General features: G+C 39.6%; 1 protein-coding gene across 1 annotated transcript in view; it reads right to left on the reverse strand.

Moving 5' to 3' along the window:
• ADGRV1 (adhesion G protein-coupled receptor V1) overlaps window positions 1-12147 on the reverse strand; it is a 277476-nt gene that overhangs the window by 46983 nt on the left and 218346 nt on the right. Inside the window, exon 85 of the mRNA XM_014936880.1 lies at window positions 9263-9420. Within this exon, the coding sequence (XP_014792366.1) occupies window positions 9263-9420 (158 nt within the window). The remainder of the gene's footprint in view (window positions 1-9262; window positions 9421-12147) is intronic.

A 12147-nucleotide genomic window follows, 5' to 3' on the forward strand; every position in this document is an offset into this window, starting at 1 on the left:
AGGACGAGGGGCAACGGGCACAAGTTGGAACATAAAAGGTTCCACTTAAATATGAGGAGAAACTTCTTCACGGTGAGGGTGACAGAGCCCTGGAACAGGCTGCCCAGGGAGGGTGTGGAGTCCCCTTCTTTGGAGATTTTCAAGACCCGCCTGGATGCTCCTGAGTAACATGCTCTAGCTCTAGGCAATCCTGCTTCAGCAGGGGAGTTGGACTAGATGATCTCTATGGTCCCTTCCAACTCTAAAATTCAGTGAAATTCAGTGAAATTCAGTTGAGGCCTGGAATAGATTGCCCAATTGAGTAGAGTTGGTTCAGACACTACAGAGAAAGAAAAAAAGGAGTAAAGACGTGATTAATTTCCAGTATCTAATGTATCTAACTGCCTGCATATACAGGGCACACCACTCTTGGAAAGCATGGGAGGGAGATGGCTGCCAGCCTCTGCCCCTGCACTGGCAGCACTAAGAGCCACGATGCCTCTTGGTACTTCCAAGGCTAGGAGGACAAGGGGGAATGAAGAAGAAAAAGATGGAAGTCTTGCATTGTTCCCTGTTGCAATCCACTGTCACACCTTTGGTCATTCAGTTAGTGGCCAGTTGAAGGCTGGGATGCATTCATATATGTAATTGTAATTTCACCTAATGATGGGACAGTTCACAGGGCTGATCTCTCTTATCCCTGCGTAGGGCCTACTGATTATGAAAGAATAATTTGGTGGTGCCTGCCACAATGTGTTTTCACAGAATCACAGGATGCTTTGGGTTGGAAGAGAGCTTAAAGATCCTGTAGTTCCAACCCCCCTGCCCTGGGCAGGGACACCTCCCACCAGACCAGGTTGCTCCAAGCCCCATCCAGCCTGGCCTTGAACCCCTCCAGGGATGGGGCAGCCACAGTTTCTTTGGGCAACCTGGGCCGGGCTCTCACCATCCTCAAAGCAATGAATTTCTTCCTAATATCTAAATCTCCCTTCTTTCAGTTTAAAACCACTCCCTCTTGTCCTTATGGCTCCCCCCCCCTCATCAGGAGTCTCTCCCCAGCTTTCCTGGAGCCCCTTCAGGGACCGGAAGGCGAAACTTCTCCAGGCTGAACACCCTCAACTCTCTCAGCCTGTCCTCACAGCAGAGGGGTTCCAGCCCTCGCAGCATCTCAATGGCCTCCTCTGGACTGGCTCCAACAGGTCCATGTCCTTCTTGTGCTGAGGACTCCAAAGCTGGACACAGCAGTTCAGATGGGGTGTCACCAGACCAGAGCAGAGGGATAGAATCACTTCCCTCAATCTGCTGCTTTTATCAGGGAGAGGAGCAGCAGTAGAAGTCCTTGTCAAGAAATGCCCACAGTGCCTACTTAAAGATTCTTTAAAAATGTCCTCTTGCTGTATATTTTTTATGTTGCAGTTGGGAGAAGCAATGGATGAGGACCTGGGCAGAGAGAAAACCAACTGTGTGAATGAAAGGAACAACTCAATTGAACAAAGGCATCCAAACAGAAGTAAGTTGCAAGCCCTATGAAATGATGACCAGCTCATTGCTGTGGAGAAAATCTGTAGCATCTCTAGGAAAAGTAATAGAAATTGGCTAGAAAAACGTTTTTATGGATTGCCAGCACTGGAACTCTCTTCAGGAATCTCTCCAGGATTAGTCTCTTCAGAATACCACACTCATTCAAGCAGGTGGATTTTGATAGTGCTTTTGCAATTGATACCCAGAAAAAAGCAAAAATTTTGAGTTTGAATTAGATTATATATTTCAGAAGGTAATGCATTAGTTTCTTCCTAAAATAGACATGTAACTCAAAAGAAAATAAACTTCATATTCTGTGATTGCCAATTTTCTGTTTCTTCTGTCTGTGGAGTTAGAACTACTCCTCAACTTTATATATTCAGCCTGTTTCCTTACAAAAATGTCAGGTAGGCTAGCTGGAGGTTTTCTTCCTTCCTTCCATACCTGATATTACAGACAAAATTATCCAGGACAATGAGCAGTGAAAAATGTTAAATCAAATAGAAATTAATGAAACTGGAAATCACTAAATAATATTAAAACTTTGAGGTGTAATGCTGAGTATGTCTTTGCAGCAAACATCTAGATGATTTGACCACGGAAAATAAAGAATGCACTATGCTTTCATAACCTATCCAAATATTTGTATTCTCCCCACTGTGTTGGCCCATATTTTGTTTTTTTTTCTGTTGCCTGAAGTGTTTAATTTTTTTCCTAAAAATAAGAAAGTCAATAAAAGAAGTAATTAAATAATACAGCTTTAATGATTTTCTGAGTTTACCTATAAATATTTACTATATGTCTTCCCCTTAGGTTGTTAAACTAATAATGCAACTTTAATTACTTTTAATTGTTCTTGGCTAGACATAAAGACCTACTGCAAAACCTGAAAGATCTTTGCAAACATTTTTTCCTAGATAATTGGGGAGAATATATTGCTTCACAGAATTTCACTGATTCGTGGGAGACCTAAATTAGTAAAACATTTACAGATTATTGCTTAAGAAGTCATGGGTTAAACTTAGCAACAGATCTACGAAAATGCCACAAAACCATTTATTTTTTTTTTTAATATGCTTGAATAACAAATCCTGCTTGGTCTGTTTCCAATTGCTTTTGACAACTGCTGTAGAAAAGGAGTTTGGTAACAGTTTTTTGTAGCCAAAATAAAGAAGCTAACATATTTCTTCATAGAGTTCAAAGGAGAAAATCACCACCACCACCACCAACATGCAATCAGTGACTCATGAGAAAGCTTCTGAGTCCAGATTAGGAATGTTAAAGATCTGCAGAATTTAACAGTAGCTGATATGCAGATTAGAAAGCTGCATATGGTAGGTAAATGCCCATGAAATCCAATTGGACAAAATTGTTCATAGACAATTCGTAAAAATAGGAAGCAGAAAACCTGTTAAAGTATTATTTTGGGTTCATTTATATTTTTTGACCTGCTGTTCCTTGTGGCAAGGAAGATTTTGAAATTAAAGAATACCTCCTAAAAGAGAAGCATACCTTCCATTAAGCATGAGGTCTCTAACATTCCAAATAAATCTCTTTTTTTTTTTTGGCAAACTTTCTTATACATCTCTAAGATGCTTTACAGTACAATCAGGTGAAACACCAGGCATCTTATTATAGCTTATTCTACTACTGTTACACAGGGAACATGGAAAATCCCAGAACAGCAGCAAGTAAAAAAAAAAAGAAAACTCAAACTTACCTATCTCCATACAATAAAATTATTTAGAAGTATTATGCAAAATATTGAATGAGTGCTAATTTCACAACTGTGCAGGCATAATTCATGCAAATTAACTTGCTTCTGCAAATTTCTTTATAGGAAGAAAGGTAATTTGGGCATGTGCAGCACTGTGCAAACAATCTAAATTACATGAGTGCAGATGAAGCATTTAAGTTATTATCTTATTCAGATCTTTGTTCTTTATTTCAGCTTGTAATTATGCTTGTGCTTTTGTCTTAACTGTATTAGTAAAAATGTCAGAGGCAAAGATTTATTTTCCTCCTAATTACAAAAAAGAAAAGCCCCTGGAGCACTATGAAGACTAAAATATTATATCCAATGTGTGACTGTAATGAATACTGTGAACAATGTACATAACTCCTAGTTCAGAGGTAGCCAATGTCTGGTTCTTGATTTCTAAATGCATATTGTCATCTCAAGATGAAAGCATTACTGGAATTCACTGTTCCTTCAGTTCTCTTAGATACATGATATGTATCTTATAATTTGAGATAAAGATTTTAGCATCTAGCTCATGGGGTGAGGAAGACACGTAACTACATGTTTAATATAATTTCTCTCTTATAATCAAAAGCCCTGTCCTCTGTATCATTTCCTGAGCACAGAAGCATGGTTGGAATGTCCTGTACTTGCATTTTGTATAGCTTGTTTGTTTCTTAAGAAGATAACATAGTATTAGATATAGGTGGACCATCCAACATGTTTTGTCATGATCAGGAATCGCATACCATTAAGACAATAAATATATTAAAGACATTTATATCAAGAAAGGCACGAGAAGTTAGTTAAAGTTTTACATCTAAATATCTAAGGCATTCTTCATGATGTTCTATTTTGGCAACATAAAGTTTTAATCTTTAAATTAATTCTGGCACATTTACAATGATGGTATCTGAATCCCGTAAATTCTACTGCATATTTATGTGTAGGGTGTGAAAATTATGCCACTACATATTCTTCAGTCAATAGAGGTCATCTCTTTACAGAGGTGTTATCATCAGAAAAAAAATGCAGGTCATTTTTCAATTCAAACTTTTCAGTTACATTTTAAAAACTTTTTGTGAAATTATGAAAAGTTAGAAAACCATTGGAAAATAAAATTATGTATATTGGATCGCTGTCTTATTCACCTCTAATTTCTATGTTTGCAGACTAGGACAGTCAGAAAAAAAAATAATCACACAAGCCTATTACAACCTCATGTTATTTCAGCCAGATACAACCACCCTGCTTTATACCACCTGATTTCCTTCAAAAGCAGTCTTTCTTGTCGCAAACTTAAATATTAGTTCACCCAGAGGCTGTTTATCCCATGCACGCTCCTGACTTGGCTCCTGTCAAGGCTAACTTTTGAGAAGCCAGTTTCTATATATAGCAGAATAATCAGCCAACAGAACATGTTTGCTGAAAGGCTGGCAAACGGGATCGGTTCTAACTGAAGTCTCTTTTCTAGCAAACTCAATGCTTATCTTTGAAAAAAATAGACGAGAGGTGGAGTTGTCATTCCGTGTAAATCAGCTTCCACTCTATTTTCCAGCACTCGCTTTTCAGGAGGAAGAGCTGCTTGCTCTAGAAGACAATAAAATCTTAACTCCCCCATTGCCCTTTCTTCTAGCCTTCTACCATTGAGGAAGATTTCCTGACCCAAGCAAGCTACATCAATTTTTTGCTGTGCAAAACAACACGAGCAGTAACAGAGCAATTCTGGAGCAGTAAGAAAGGCTGTGAGAGGGCAGGGCAATGAGAAGCTCACAAATTTTTTAAACTCAGTATTGTTATCCTGCTTTTGGTAACAAAATCACACGGCTATCCCCTTTAGTGTGGGTAAAAACAAACTCTCTTTTTACCAGGGCCTGTAGTGACAGGAAAAGGGGCAATACTTTCAAACTAAATCTCTCAAGGGGAGATTTAGAATGGATATATGGAAAACCCATTTTATGATGAGGATGGTGAGAGCCTGGCCCAGGTTGCCCAGAGAAGCTGTGGCTGCCCCATCCCTGGAGGGGTTCAAGGCCAGGTTGGATGGGGCTTGGAGCAACCTGGTCTGGTGGGAGGTGTCCCTGCCCAGGGCAGGGGGGTTGGACAAGATAATCTTTAAAGGTCCCTTCCAACCAAAACATTCTACGGTTCTGTGATTCTGGATAGCTCAAGATGAACCTTCTTTGCAAGGCAAGCTTCTCCAACAATAGGAGAAAAGAGAGTAAGAAAACATTTTTACTCAATTTTTAGCTTACCCACTTGCATATTTAATTTATTTGGGAAAAAAAAAAGTATAAACCACAAATGAGGATAAACTTTACTGTTTCTATTCCTATTAAATTTCTATTAAAGAAAGTAATAGCCTTTGTCAAGTAGAGATCACAAATATGGAACTTCAGAATTATCAGCTACAGTTTAAGTGGCTTTTCCTACAATCTATGAAATGACCTAAAGTATGTACACTTAGAAGCATGGTAACAATCTTTTTTTTTTTTTCTTTCAAATCTGCTCAGCCTTCTTCTGTTTTATGGTAATATGCAAACAAGGGACCTTGCTATTTTATTTTTATTGGCAACAGTCAGTAGTGTTTTGCATGAATTATTGCAGAATCCACACAGGGTCGTCTGTATCACACTGCAATTTTAACTGTCTTCTAACTGAATGACCCCCAGAAGGGGAATAAACACTTTGAGTTCAAATATTCACATGCAAATAGGTGTTCGTATGAATACCTGTGTGCAAATGATAATTACATGTCCATATAGGATACTTTTTTTGATTCTGCAATACTCTTTGCTCTCTGGAATTTAAATGAACAGGTGTCCAGAATTACTAAAAGCGTATTTAAAAAATACATGTTTAAAAAAAAGCGTAAAAGAATATTTAAAAATATTTTTGTCTAATTTTACAGCTCTCCACGCTCAATATGTCAGAATTCTTTACAGTGTCATTCACCCAGAATTTTATTCTTTTTCTAGAGAAGGTAATTAATGGAGAATAAATAGTTTTCCAAAGCAGTTTTCATTTGGAAATTTGGGTATTGAACCCCAGGCTGGAGTCCCGACAAGGTTTTTTTCTGTAGGAATTCATTGTTGTGGGTGACAAACAGGGAGGAAACCCATATGAGGATGAAACCCCATGGAAAACCAGAGACAAGCTGGAATACTACACGACACATAGACAACCATTGCTTCGTAACTCTACTTCTCCTCTGGTTTTGGGTGAAGCTGAGAGAAACCCTGGCATTTTTCACTGCCATAACAAAACAGCAAAATAACGGGTTCCTGTGCACCTTAAAGAGGCATCGTTGCCAAAAGACCTCCCTGCCCCATAGGATCCTGTAAGTTGCACTGAAACCTGAACGTGGTGTGATCCAGGACCCCCTCTCTGCTGCAGGAGCAAGAAGTCACCACGCAGTGCTCTGCAGACAACTTTGTCCTTGTGAAAAATGGTGTTTTCCACAGGGCCCTCTGTGATGGTTGCAAAAACAATGTTGAAGCAGAAGCAGGTCCCACGGAGTTGGTAAGAACATGGAGTCAGAGGAGTGAACTTATCCAAAGAGTGGGTCATGTGGTAAGATTCAAAATTTAAAAGCGTGAATAGGTCCTACCACTGCAAGTATGTCTTAAAAAGCACAATATACCCATAAAATATTACAAATAATATAAATATTTGGGGAGGGACTCTTTGCCAGGAGGTGTAATGATAGGACAAGGGGAAACGGTTTTACATTGGAAGAAAAAAGATTCAGATTAGATCTCAGGAAGAAATTTTTTACTATGAGGGTGGTGAGACACTGGAAGAGGTTGCCCAGGGAAGTTGTGGCTGCCCCATCCCTGGAGGGGTTCAAGGCCAGGCTGGATGGGGCTTGGAGCAACCTGGTCTGGTGGGAGGTGTCCCTGCCCAGGGCAGGGGGGTTGGAGCTCGATGATCTTGGAGGTCCCTTCCAACCCAAACCATTCTATGATTCTATGATTCTATGAATATACTACCAGCATCTCTAATTTCAGGATAAAAATAATCAGTGATGAAGTCAGAGGCCTTTTATTAACAGTTAGCACCACGTTATGTAGTTATAGGAAATGTTATAAGCTATAGAAATCACTGGCCTTTCTTTCTGGAAGCTTGCACCGCAAACACAGCTGCAGAGAGAGGCCTGACACAACCACAGGCACCGTGGACCTCAGCAGGTAGCTCTTTTTCGTCCCTAAAACAGCCTCTCTCCAACTTGCTCTTGACCAAGCTGCACAAGGCACGAGGTTCATTTCTGCTTACAAAAGCCCTGTGGTAGCAAGGTGCCAGATTGCCATGAAGGTGCACAAGTAATAAAAGTTATAACCTGTTTTTTTTAAAAAACACCACTATTATTGACATTTTATCGAACACTTCAATTGCTGATTTCGTTTTTCTTTTCTTCTGGGACCTCAGCATTCTCTATACTTTTTTCTGGACTTTATTGGAAAAAAACCAATGCCACCCTGAATCCTATGTTAAATCAAACAAAGTTTTGTTTCATCCCTATTACTTCACATCTATAGGTCATGTAGATATAACTTCTATTATTTTATCATTTTATTTTCAGGCTTTGGGGTTTTTTTGGTTTAACTGTTCTGAGACAAGCCTTAACTTTCAGCAAATGAATACAGAATCTCCATCCTTCGAGATACTAAAAAAAAAAGCTATTTATAAATAAATAAACTGCATATTATTCAAAACCAAATACGGAGCCACCTTTGTGATTGCTCCAGGCAATCCCTCTTATATCAGAAAAAAATGAAAGAGTAAAGTGCAAGTAAGGTGTTGAGTATCATAAATTATGTTTATCAGATCTTAGTCAAATTCATATAGCTCTTAGTCAAGCTGACATTTTGTCATTGAAATTTTGTCATTGTCTTAAAAAAGAAATTAATATTTTAATAAATGTCCAGATAATAAATATTTTTTTTTCATTTTTTCATAAATGGAATATATTTCTATAACTAAAATGTTAAAGAAAGCCCACAAGCTCTCATTTAATAATACAACTATCACTGGAAATTTGAGTATTTGAACAAGACAGTTATTTTTTTATCAACCCGAACAGTTACAAGCACTGGACTATTGACTGGAATTTTTTAATAATCCACTGTCCCTTTTAAGTTCAGATGGTATTTATCTAATGAATTAGAGAAAATGATTCAAGACTCTTTTGCTAGTGTATAAAATCTAACTGGCTTCATGCAGTCAGGGAGAAAATAGATCCACTCCTATTAAAAATCTATATATTTTTGCAGTTGTTTAAAAAACTCAGATTTCTTTCCAAAACCACCAAGAAAACAAAAAAACGTTTCTAAGCTTCCCACGGAGTGTCTTATTATTATGGTCTAAACTGGTGCAACTTTATTTTGGGAACATTATTGTATTTGAAACTGCTCTAAGAGAGGAGACCGACCGATGACTTCCTGTTTTGCAGGAGGCAGATCTTTTCTTTCCAGCACGTTTCAGTGGCGAGTGGGGCTGGGGAAGCTCAAAACAGAGGTGTTAACTCCAAAAACTCCACCACGCAGCCTGGGCATCCCTGTGCAGACACCCAACAAGCTGGGAAACACAAGGGCCAGGAGCTGTGGCCACCACCTGGGGCCCAGCAGAGGAGGAAAAGAGGGGGTTCTATATGTTATCTCTGCCTTGTACCCCTGCAATCACTGCTCCTGAGTATCCCCATCCCTCCCCAGGACAGAGCAGTCTGTGCTTTATCAGTATTCTTTTTACTAGACTAGACGTCAGCAGTGATACTAATTTCTTGCTGGGGTTTAACACATTTTTAGGCTCCTAGGACAGCTAGGCACCTGCATAACTTTCATCATTAAAGCGCTTTTGCAGACTTCAAAGGGACCGCTAGCGTGCCTAACCTCAAACAAAGTGCGTAGGCATCTGCTGAAGCGTGGTTTCTAGTGGGGTTTTCTGAACTGGTGAGAACACCCAGTACCATTCTGAAAGCCCCACGTGTTTGTTCGTGCAGGGGTGGCCAGCCACGGGTCGTACCTGCAGCGTTTGTTCTTCCTCTGAAAATATCGTCGTAGGCTTTCCATTGCGGGGTCACCTGGTAGGCGTGGATGAACACCACAAAAACCACCACCAGGCACATTAGTGGCACCAGGGCAGCGGTGAAGAGAGCGGCGTAGGCATTTGGAATGAAGCAGCTGGTGGAAAAAAAAAAAAAAAAGCTGTTTATAAACATGACAAAGACCTCAAACAGTCATGAGCGAAAATTCGAAAAACAAACGTTTTTGGAAAAGGATATGCTTTACAAACCACAAATTCTTTAACTCTATTCCCAGAGTAACCTTGATAGGAGGCAGAGGGTTCTGCTGGTCCTTATCTCCTCATCGTATCTTAAGCAATATAACATTTTCACCTTAAAAGTATGCATGTTATATTGTAGCCTAACCAATGTTGGAGAGACTTAAACTGTTGCAATGGAATAAATTATATTTCAACAAACTCCATGCATGCTATATTCATTTAATGCGATCTCTCTTAGTCACCAAAGTCTAAAAGGGCATTATGCAATTTTCTATACTTAGCTCCTGAAGCCACGAATTAAATTTTGAGGAATATATTTTTAAAATAAATGAACAAGTCTTAAAAGCAAGATAACTATTACTCCTCGAGTTGTTGGAAATTATATGTCATTTGCACACTGGAGCCAAATGCTCCCTCCCTCCCATTTTTTAGAAATTGTCCTGTCTCTCCTTACCCTTTCCATTCATTAAAGTCATAATTATTTATAAAGATGTGACAAGGAACATGGGTTATTCCTGAAAAAGAGTCAAATTACTCATGTAAGACTTTGACTTGAGGGATATGGAGATGATAGCTAAAGAGAGCTCTCCACAGCATGAGAGATCAGGGGTTTCTGTGAACTCCCTGGAGGTCAGGATGTGCTTCACTGCCACTGACCTACTCTGGAGATGACGCACAACGGAGCTGCCCAAGGGACAGCTTGGGAGTCAGTATGTCTAGAGAGTATGTGGTCACTGCTATCCCTATTAAGAGGGTGTAACTTACCCAGCCCTTCTGTTTGTCAGGTCAGCTCTGCTAAATAAGCTTAGAGTCAATGCTGGTCTAATAATATATTATCTGAGAAAATGTGTATCTGAGAAGATCTGGGTACGTGTTTCACTGGTACACCTGGCACAGCTTCTGGGTTTTCTTAGGTGGTCGTGCCTACTCTGCCCAGCAAGTCCTGCAAAGTCTCTGGGATTGCATTCTGTGTCAGCTCCTCCAGAGCAACCTCACTGAATCCCAAAATCATTTCCAGCAGAATCTAGGTACCTTCTACAACTCTCTTCTGAAGGTACAGGCTAGTTGGACACTGAGCTGAGGTACCACCTGATAACACCACTGAGCGAAGTAAGCAACAGGGAAGGTAGGGACTCCCTATTGCAATTAAAGGTGTTTGTTTCACAGAATCACAGAATGCTTGAGGTAGGAAGAGACTGCTGGAGGTCATCTTCTCCAGCAACCCCTGCCCAACCCTGCTGGTTGCCCAGGAGTGTGTCTAGACATTGTATTTTTAATATCTTCAAGGATGGAGGCTCCATGACCTCTCTGGGCAACCTGGGTCAGTGCTCAGGTTACCTTCACGGTGAAAAAGCATTTCCTGATGGTTCAGAGGGAACCTCTTGTGTGTCAGTGTGTGCCCACTGCCTCTGGCCCTGTCACTGGGCACCGCTGAAAAGACCCTGTCTGTGCAAAGCACCCACCCTTCAGGTATTTACATACATTAATAAGATGCCCCCCACCCTGATACTACTCTTCTCCAGGCTGAACAGTCCCAGCTCTCTCAGCCTTTCCTCACTGGGGAGGTGCTCCAGCCCCTTACTCATCTTGGTGGCCCCTCACTGGACTTTGTCCTTCTTGTCCATCTCTCTTTTGTACTGAGAGACCCAGAACTGGACCCAGCACTGCAGGTGTGGCCTCACCAGTGATGAGCAGAGGGATCACCTCTCTTGACCTGCTGTCAACACAGCTGTTTCCTGGACATGACATCTGATCCATTCAATCTTTCAAATTTTAAGTATTTCTTAGGTATGAAATTTATTTTTGCTCCCCAAATGTGTTCTGAGTGGGTCCAATTAACATTAAGGCATGAAGGTACATTAGCATAACCTATGTTGCATTTAATCATTATACAGGAGCCAAGAAGCCAAGAATCTTAGCATAAGTATAGTTGTCTATAAAATCATATTTATGTTCTGAAACCTGTAATTATTTTTTTTATTTCATATATTTTTGTATTACAGAGATCACTTGAGTTCTTAGGAAACTATCTGAATGTCTTGGAAGTTTTCTGTGAACAGTGCTTTATATTCAGCTAAGGAAAGAGGCATAAAAATAAGAACCTACAGAGACGAATCACATTTACTAATGCTCCTAGGCACTTGCTCTAAAAAAGATACCGAAAAGCTGTGTAGACAAGAAATACACAAAGTTGTATTAACCTAAAAAGCTTACTTTGGATTTTTTTTCTTGAAAGCAGTGATGAGCAACCCAAACTCCTATTTCACTCACGGTGTCACTTTTCTCATAAACAGCACTTTAATTCCATCCTCTCAAATGTTTCTAACTTACAATTTATTTTTTTTTCCAAATTATGAGAACATTAAACACATTATCCAAAGCCCTCTGTAGGTCTGTGTCTGATATAATTCTGTGAAAGAGGTTGGAAATAATTTTAGAAATAATTGTGTTTAATATGTGTCTTCTCCAAGGTATAATTCCATACTTTCATACTAGTATGGAATGATTTGTTAATCATTTTAGAACTGAAAAAAAAACCCACCACAAAACCCAGAAACTATATTCATTTCTTTCCTTCAATACCAAGTAATAAGACACTTACTTTATGTATTTTTACCAGGACT

This window comes from Calidris pugnax, unplaced genomic scaffold, assembly GCF_001431845.1.
Source record: "Calidris pugnax isolate Ruff unplaced genomic scaffold, ASM143184v1 scaffold40, whole genome shotgun sequence".
NCBI classification, from domain to species: Eukaryota; Metazoa; Chordata; class Aves; order Charadriiformes; family Scolopacidae; genus Calidris; species Calidris pugnax.